This window comes from Humulus lupulus, chromosome 1 (assembly GCF_963169125.1).
Source record: "Humulus lupulus chromosome 1, drHumLupu1.1, whole genome shotgun sequence".
Classification (NCBI taxonomy): domain Eukaryota; kingdom Viridiplantae; phylum Streptophyta; class Magnoliopsida; order Rosales; family Cannabaceae; genus Humulus; species Humulus lupulus.
In genome coordinates, this window is record NC_084793.1 from 22,299,907 (window position 1) to 22,309,628 (window position 9,722).

General features: G+C 38.0%; 1 protein-coding gene across 1 annotated transcript; it reads right to left on the reverse strand.

Moving 5' to 3' along the window:
• Positions 1 to 6,745: 6,745 nt before the first annotated feature.
• On the reverse strand, positions 6,746 to 8,794 carry LOC133817448 (branched-chain amino acid aminotransferase 2, chloroplastic-like). Its single transcript, XM_062250000.1, has 8 exons — positions 8,611 to 8,794; positions 8,342 to 8,518; positions 8,062 to 8,193; positions 7,775 to 7,870; positions 7,525 to 7,641; positions 7,312 to 7,407; positions 7,066 to 7,178; positions 6,746 to 6,996 (listed from the first exon to the last, which is right to left on the reverse strand). Exons 1-8 carry the CDS (start codon positions 8,716 to 8,718, stop codon positions 6,852 to 6,854), a joined length of 984 nt encoding a protein of 327 aa, XP_062105984.1. The 5' UTR covers positions 8,719 to 8,794; the 3' UTR covers positions 6,746 to 6,851.
• Between the last annotated feature and the right edge of the window lie 928 nt (positions 8,795 to 9,722).

Sequence of the window (9,722 nt, forward strand, 5' to 3'; positions counted from 1 at the left end):
CCTTATTTTGAATTACAACGAGTGTTTGTGCACTTGTCTGCTTTTTCCCTCTAACGGAAATGCTGTGGCATTCCCTCCCTACGAGCTGGTCCCCTTTCAGAGTCCCGATGCCACTAGAAGTCGGGAACTTGATGGCCAAATGCCTAACAAACAAAATTGCCCCCAGCCCTATTAGGGTGGGTCTTTCGAGCAGCACGTTATAGGCCGATGGGAGATCCACCACTACGAACTCCATCATCTTGGTTACCGAGACTGGGTAGTCTCCCAAGGTTACAGGGAGTTCGATGGATCCCATACAGGCAATCCTTTCTCCTGAAAAGCCGTACAACGTAATTGCACATGCTTTTAGGTCGCGAAGCGCGAGTCCCATCTTTTCTAAAGTGATTTTGTAGAGGATATTTACCAAGCTCCCGTTATCAATCAAGACTCGGTGTACCCTCTTGTTTGCGAGCTGAAGGGTGATGACCAGCGGGACATTATGAGGGAACTGTACATGAGATGCGTCATCCTTAGTAAAAGTTATGGGTTGAGATTCAACCCTTTGTTGTTTCAGAGCTCTGGGTTCGGGTTCGTAGGGAGACATGTCACCAGTTTTCAGCTCATTCACGTATCTTTTATGGGCATTCCTGCCTGACCCTGCAATATGGGGTCCCCCCGAGATGGTTATGACATCTTCTCCATCAATCGGAGAGGGTTGTTCATCTTCCCTTGCTCGGGAGTTGCTGGACTGGGTAGGTGGTGCAGCTGTTGCCCTCTAGCTGGTGGAAGCCTGATTGGGGTTCTGATTTCTTACATACTGCTTGAAATATCCTCTCGAGATCAGACCTTCGATCTCATCTTTTAATTGCCTGCATTCATCGGTTGTATGTCCTATATCTCTATGAAATCTGCAATACTTGTTGGAGTCTCTTTTCACCTTTTGTTTTCTCATGGGATTAGGTCGTCTGAAAGATTCCTAGTTTTCATTAGCTAGGTAGATGTTCTCCCGAGACTCATTGAGCTCGGTATACACCTTGTATACGGAGAAGTATCTTTCCCCTTTCTTCTTCTTTCCCCCATCCGCCTCGGGATTATTCCCTTCATTCTTCTTTCTTTTAGAAGGGTTATCCCCAGGGGGTTTTGAGGTTGTAGGGTCCGCCGAGGTCGAGGCAGAGTTTGCGTTTGTTGTTGTAGTTATGGGCTGAGAGGTCATATTCTATGCTGACCTCGCCTCTTCTACATTAACAAACCTCTGAGCTCGTCGATTGAACTCGGTTAAGGACCTTACAAGATTTCTTTGCATATCTTCCCAGAGAGGACTTCCAGGCATTACTCCACCTCAGACAGCCATTAAATGGCCACTGTCGTCGACGTCACAAGCTCGAGCGACTTCTAAGTTAAACCTTGTGAGATAACTTTTCAGTGACTCATTTGGCTGCTGTCGGAAATTGGTCAAGGCAGATGCCTTGGGTCTAATGTCGACCATGGCCTTGAATTTTTTCTTGAAGTCTCTTGATAATTGATCCCAAGAAGCAATTTAATGTCTTTTATATTTTTCAAACCAGTTTTTTGCTGGTCCCGTGAGAGAGGTTGGGAACAGCATGCACCTGAGCTCGTAGCCCACATTACTGGCTCGCATGATTATGTTGAACGTACTTAAATGACTGTATGGATTCGAATTTCCATTGAATGGCGGGACATGAGGAATTCTGAATCCTTGAGGAAACGGGGTGCTAGAGATATGCGGGGCAAAAGGCTCAAATTCTTCATCGAACTCCTCGTCCCGTTCCCGGCTACGTTCATTCTGCAAGAGCCTGAATGCTCTTTCCAACTGTTCAATCCTTTCTTGGACATGATCTACGGGAGGTCTGGCTTGAATCAGGGGGAACTGGTTATCGTTGATTATAACTCCAATTCCATGCCTCGGTGCGCAGTGCTTGCGCCTGTTGAGGTGATCTCTCAAATATGGATTTGGGGGATTATCACGCCCCCGATTGTGGTTTAGATGCCCCCTTAAATCTGGGTGATCTCCTCGATTTCTAGCATTCCTAGGCTCCGGGTTGTATATACTCACAGACCTAGTGTCACCCGAGCCTTCACTGACATGGCTCGTTGCATGCTTATTTCGAGATGGGTTTCCTGTTGGCCTCCTTGTCTCGATAGTTTGAGATCGAGACACTTGGATTCTTGCGGGATGGGGACCCCTACGCTCCCTAGCAGTTCCATTATTCTCATGTTTTTTGCCCAGCTCACCTTTCCCTGTCGCGATGGGCCGGTTGCGCATCTCTACGAATTGGCGAGGGATGCCTTATTGGCGATGGTGGATGCCTTATTGGAGAAGGTGGCTGCCATCCATTATGGGACCTTGAAGGCTTTGAATTTGTTTGATCAGGTTCTACAACATTTTGCGCGGTACTAGGATTTCGGGTCCGAGCCTCTAAGGGGGTTCAGTTATTCCCTACTCCGGCTGGTGCCTCCGCAGTTGGGTTGGCAGGACCTTCAGCCCGGTTACCTCTCCGGGGTATCGGCGGAGCAGGTTGCTTTGTTGGTGGCGGAGGTTGCTCCGCTCTTCTGGTGGCTGCGTTTTTGCGCGGTCTTCCCCGAGGCCTACGCGGTGGGACATGAACATCCCGCGAGTCGGAGCCTGGGCATCTTGCAGAGGTGGGGCCTGGGCCGCCTGTGCTTCAGCAGCTAGTCTAGCTAGCTCTTCATTGCGTTTCTTAGCTTCTACCAACTATTTATGCAGTTGATGGATTTTGAGTTCCACAATTGGGATATACCTTTCAGGATTGTAGTACATGTCCTCGTTGTCCCTGGGGGCAGGTGGTCCCTGAGAGTCGGATGAACCACTCCTCTCATCAGGATCAGAATTCACCATAGGCTGCTTTCCAGGGCGCCGATGGTACTCAGCTTCATCTAGGATCTCCTCCTCAGGAATATTGGGATCATTTGCAGCCATTGCTAATTCGAGAGGCTTTCTGACTAAACAAATTCATGCACTTTTAATGGCTCTCAATGAAAGCACCAAACTGTTGACGCCGTTTTTCGTCAACTTAAATAGGAGAGCAATTAAACAAGAAAAATATTAGAGGAAATGAACAAAGATGAGCACAAGAGGTTTTTTACGTGGTTCAGCAGTTAAATTTTCCTAGTCCACGAGTCTATGTTATTAGAATTTGGGAGTTTTCTGGAAGCTTTTAAGAGAACAGTTGCCCAGAGTTTTCTCTCCAAAAATAAAAAATCGATCCTTTACAAATGGAGTCTCATTCTCTATTTATAAAGGAGGTTGCAGAATTCATTCCCACATATCTCGGGAAGATATTATGCGAATCATTTAATATAATGCTATTTAACGCATTATTTTCTACATACATGGAAACGTCCCATAAAATGTGGGATTGGATAACAGATTAAATAATGTCCCTTAAACAATGGGATTGTACAACAATAAATATGTTCACATATAACTGATTAACTCAGATACGAGATTCATCAAATCTTTGAGACTAGCAGTCAATCATGAGCTCGCCGAGATTATCAATCGATTACGAGCTTGTCGCCTAACTTTGCCTATGCTTGGAACAAATAGATATTGACGATGTCGCCACATTCGAACTCACACATTTAGAGCTCGGACTAGTCCGGAAGGCAAGGAATGGTTCAGGGATATATCCAAGTATCACACCATGCTATTTGCGAGCTTGAAGCATTTTCGAGGCTACATACCCCCTCACCCTTCGAGGTCGCCATTTACAGAAACGGTTTAACTGAAAGGATGTACGACGACCGTGTCATTTCGAGCTTACACGTAACGAGCCTAGATTTCAGGATCACAATCTCATGCTCAAAACCTAGGCGTAACAAATATCATATTAAACATATAACATAATATAATCTACTATAAACTAGAAACAAACTTCTTTTTTTTTAAAAAAAAAAAAAACTAGCAACAAACTTAAATTTAAAATCCATGTATAATGTTAATATGATTGAAGTTCTTTTTCTTCATCTAATTCACCAAATGACATTTCGAGTTATATTATAAACTAAAAATAATTGATACATGTATACTACTCTACACTATGCCTTTTTCTATTATTATTTTATTCTATTACTAATTTCTTTTTAAATATTATTGTAATTTATATATATGTCATGTAGCCATGTAAATATATATATTTATGTCAATATTGTGTTTAGATGTCATATATGTAGAGATTATTGATATAAATATTTATATATACTATAAAACTGTAATTCATTTTATTATATATTGAAAAAAAAGTGAACCGGTTTTTATTAAAATTATAGACAATATTTTGCCCTAATTTTTTAATACATTAATGCCATATGTTATCCCCATTTCCTGGAAGGGCGTTGGGCCTTCGCCCTAGCCCACGGTCCGAGGTCCGACTCGGCGTATGGGCCTAGCCCAAGGTCCCTTGGTTTGAGTATCGCCCAAGGGAATTGGTACGGACCGGGGGCTCTAGACTGGGCCCATCTGGAGTGGTCCGGGACGTACCTCCGGGTTCGTCGTCGCCTTAACAGTCCCGGAGATGTTCAGAGCGTCCAGACTGTCGCGGCCTATGCGTCCCTATCCCGGCGCCTGGTATGGTCCGGGCCCGAGGTAAATAGAGCGGGCCAATGGTAAACGTACCTGGATCACCTCCTCCCCAGTTGAAGGGCCAGGCGTCCAGAATCCTGAAACCGCCTCATTTCGCGTGGGCATTGTCCCCCACTTTTTCGCCTGCAGAAAAGGTCACCTCGGGATTGCCCACTGGTGTGTCAGGACTGCGCAGCCAAGTACCCTGACCGGTCTTGTCTCCTGAATCAGCCTCGTGACTCGAAGTGGTCGGAGCCAAAGGGCCGTTTTGTCGGGCGAAGGCTTGTGTCACAGGTCAACTAATTGGGCCTTAGCTAGTTTGAATTTTGTGTATTGTATACCTTTTTATATTGGGCCCCCACCAGGAAGGCCCCTTGTGTACACTCCTCTGATGGGCCCGGGTCGGATCCGGCCCAGACCCGGTGTCCCCCTCCGCTTATAAATATAAGCTGTAGAACAACGAGAAAAGGGGGAGAGGAGGCAGAAACTCTGTTCAGATATAATTAGAAAACTCCATTGTAAAAGCTTCTTTTAGCTCTAATATATGGACTAAGGCTAATTAACGCCCCAACCACGTAAAAACCCCGTGTCGATCTTCCATTTTCATTATCATTACTAGTAAATATCGTTCATTAATATAGTTGCCGAAAATCTCGGTTAACACCATACATTATATTAAACATATTTTATTTATTTTAATGATATTGTTTATTTATTTAAAATTTATATGATAATTAAAAATAATAAAAATAAATATGTATTTGAATAAGCATCTTTATAACTTTAAAACTAAGCAAACGTGCATTGCACATTATTTTTACCTAGTATATATATATATATATCTTTTATATAATAAGTGTGTAGATAACATAAATTCTTGGTTTTAACGGTTTTTTATTTATTTTTCCGTTAACTTTAGTGGAATATTCTTATATTTAACTGTAGATTGTAAAATTAAATAATTAAACAAATTAAAATATGATATTTTTGAGATATTTTACAATAATGATTATTTAAAAATAATAAAACCATATATATATATTTTATAACTGATAAAATCTAATTAAACTTAAACTTAACATAATATTAAACATATAATATATAATCTTTTGTTGTCACTCCCAAATTAAAAAACTAGAACAAATATAAACTTAAACGAAAATTAATTAATTAATTAATTGAAAAATAATATTTTAAAGATATTTTATGATAATTTAAATAATTAAATCATATTTATTTAAAAATAATAATTTTACATAATTTTTTTATCTTATAAATTTGTGTGATAGTTTGTTTTTTTTATCAAGTGATTGTAACTCTTTTTCGTCATCAAATTCACTAAAAGGACATTGTGAGATACATTAGATACTAAAATAATTGATGCATGTATACTACTGTCTATACTATGACTTTTTGTATTCTTATTATTAATTTTTTTTAAATATTATTATATTTTATATATATATCATGTAGACATGTAAATATATATTTATGTCAACGTTGTGTGTTTAAAAATCATATATATAGAAATTATTAATATAAATATTTATATATACTATAAAATTATAATTTATTTTATTATATATATTTTTACAAAATCAGTGAACCAATTTTTATTAAACTTACATTTTAAAATTTTAAAACTAAATAAACGTTTGTACGTTTTTTCTTGTTTATATATATTAGCCTGAGGCACTTTCGAATAGCTCTCGTTACCTTCACATTCACAACACTTCATCATATACATGTAATTAGTTTGAAGACCAAATCCAAGCTCATCTCAGTTGACGTCTGCCTATGGTTCACAGCTACCTTTTTAGGCACAAGGAAGAGGAAACATGCCTTGAGTCTACTGAAATTCAGTTTCTGATGACTTTAGACTGACTGTGACCACTGACCAGAGAACTAACAGCCACTTTAATGAGTAAGGACTGTGACCACTGACCAGAGAATTATAAACTTGAGAATTATGTGTAACTATGAGCAAAAGTCAATTTACATAGAATAGAAAAGTATATGATCTGGATATTTTACTTTCTTTCTCAATTGTACCTGGACTTTCTCAGATTTAGAAGCCACAAAGCAAAGAAATCTAATGGTGTCTAGAGCCATTAAAACCGGATAGAAGGACAAACATATAGAGTGGTGTTCACTGAAATGAAAACAAGTTTTTATTATATTGTAGATACTTCAATTAAAATTACATTTAGACACTTGAAGACGCATAAAAGATCTCTTGCTTAACCACTGCCCTCGTAAGAAAACAAGCTTATTTATTTGTTTTACTAGCAAAATCTTCTACGTTGACCTGTAGGGTCCATCCCATGCTGTCCTCAATACGCCCAGTTTGAATTCCCGTTAGTGTTTCATACAGTTTATGAGATACTACTTCTTTTCCTATATTATATGTTACCCTGCAATAACAGTTCAGATAAGGAATGATCTACATCAAGATAGAGTATATATATATATAATGTGTATACCTTTTATTCTCATAAGTCACAGTACTAACAGGGTTGACGATCACAGCAGTTCCAGTGCAGAAAACTTCATCAGCTTCAAGCAACTCCTCAACTGGGATCATACGTTCCTCAACCTGATGAAAACATATGGCAGCAACATATTTATAGACATGGAATATGTCAAATATGTTCATAATTTTTATCTTTAGTATTATATTTTCATTTATGCTTGATCATTATTGAAGAATATATTGTCACCACTCACACCTGGTAACCAAAGCTAAGAGCAATATCAATGATGCTCTTGCGCGTGATCCCAGGCAGAATTGTTCCATGTAATGCTGGTGTTGAAACAACATTACCCTACAATATGTATATTTATGTATATATAGTACATGTTTTATGGAAAAGTAAGATTATGCTTTATGCTTTATGCAAAAGAAAATTGTTATTGGCTATTGCTAACAATCATAATAATACCTTCACCATGAAAATGTTACATGATGCAACCTCTTCTACGTATTTCCCATTCACAGAATCTAGGAATAAGACATCAGAGAATCCCTTGGCCGTTGCTTGAGCCTGTGCTAGGATAACCTAAGAGAAGAAAACAAAAAAAAAAATATCAGTAGTACTGAATGAAACATTAGCCATGCATGCATATTACACCAAGGAACATCAATATGAAGTAATTTGTTTTCTTATTCAAAAAAAAATATATTGTGCTTACAGGTGCATAGTTGGCGATAGATTTGATACTTCCAGTTCCCCCGGGAACGGCCCTGCGTAGCTTCTTCTCCACAAACAAGTCAAAGGGTGGCCGACCCTAAGATTTTTTTTTTATATAAAAAAACTAACTTTTTAACTATATGTTACTTTATCAGAGTGACACAACAACACAGCACTAGTTATTAAAGTCTTCTTTGATTTTATGGCTATGATCAGATTTTGCTCTGGCAATGAAAAATACAATTTACTCTTTAGTTATTGTTGAGAAGCTCTTTAAGTTCAACTCACCTTATAAAAGTAACCAACGGGAGTAGAAAATACCAAGAAAGTAAATTCTGGTGTGAAATTCATGCCAATATGTGGTGCACTTGCCATGAGCAAAGGCCTTACATACAGTGCTCCTTTCCCAGCAGGGGGAACCTATGCATATGCCCATGTCAAAAACAGAGTTTTAATAAGTACATTAGGCATGCAAATCGATGCGTAATACCCTATAATACAATACAGTACAATTTTATCCACACCAGAGTTTAAAGATGCAATGTTAAGTATTGGAAAAGGTGCATACAAAACGCTTGTTGGCAATAACCACATGCTTTACTGCATCAATAAATTGGTCAACAGATGGCGATTGCATGCACAACCTCTCTGCCCCCATCTTCATGCGTAGCGCATTCTGTTCTGGCCTAAAGAGCTGAATACCACCATCTTCTCTTCTATATGCTTTGAGACCTTCGAATAGTCCCTGAAACAACAAAATAGGATGCTAGTACAATAAGTCAATTATATCAACATTTTTTTTCAATAAGATTATGCTTGGACAGTGGACGGTGTTACCTGGCCATAATTTAGGACTCCTGCAACTGGGCTTAGCTCAATATTTCCATAAGGAATAAGCTTGCCATGTAAGAAGTTTTCTTCATTGGAGCATTTCATCATATACATGTAATCAGTTGGAGTGAGACCAAATTCAAGCTCATTCCAGTCAATATTGGCGTATTGGTCATCAGTTTCACTGTTAATGCAGGTATTTTAATTAAGTGCTAAAGATTAAAAGAGAGGTGTGTGTTATATTATAATAGAGCTATATATATATACATATAACTAAATACATATGCATTAGAGAAATAGCCCTCTTTTATATCTAATATTTCAGGAACATCGTTACAGACTGTAAGAGATCCAAAAATCAAATAAGTATTATTAGTAAAATATGTAAGATCAATTTGGCTAATAATATAAACTATAGATGAATATATATATATTTATATATATACCTGTGGTGGATGGTAGTTTCACAAATTGTTTGCTCTGGAAGAAGAGCCATATCCTATATGTTTCTCAAATACATACATAGCAGTGTAAGTGATCTTGTGATACACACACATATATATACGAATCTCATTATATTGCATAAAATTTAATAAATGTTCAACAAAAGATCGAGTGCTCAAATAAAAGGAAATTAGAAAAGAGAGGTTCAAATATAAGAAGTGAATGTCACTCAAGTATTGGAGAGTAAGGAATCCTTCCATTTCACAGCCAAAACAGTCCTCAGAGAACAGAACACAGTTTTTTTTTCTTTCGTGCATGCATGTAAATGATGTGCCATTCGGAAAAAATGCCACTGGTCTTTTTGTTCTGCCGTTGCTGCCACTAATATATGAATAGGATAATTTTGCATGTTATCAACTATTATAGTACCGATTAAATTTTGTTATTTTTATCAATAATTTAGTATTGGTCTCAGTAGTGTTATTATTTTTAAAATTCCAATTCAAACTTAATTAACTAATAATTAACAAAAGAAGTGTGACTTATGTTTTTATATATATTCTTATTTTTAGAGTACCTTCCAGAACCAATTATACACAGAATATTGAAACTTCCTCCTCTAAAAGATATAAATCTACTTTATGTGTCATCGACCGAGCTTTATGATCATACAC

What these genes read in the sequence shown, in the direction of transcription:
- LOC133817448 (XM_062250000.1), bottom strand. Translation starts at nt 8,718, where the DNA reads ATGTATATGATGAAATGCTCCAATGAAGAAAACTTCTTACATGGCAAG. An exon ending in CTATCGCCAACTATGCACCT is followed by an intron (nt 7,642 to 7,774) that starts GTAAGCACAATA and finishes TTCTTCTCTTAG; the next exon opens with GTTATCCTAGCACAGGCTCA. An exon ending in GTGACTTATGAGAATAAAAG is followed by an intron (nt 6,997 to 7,065) that starts GTATACACATTA and finishes CTGTTATTGCAG; the next exon opens with GGTAACATATAATATAGGAA.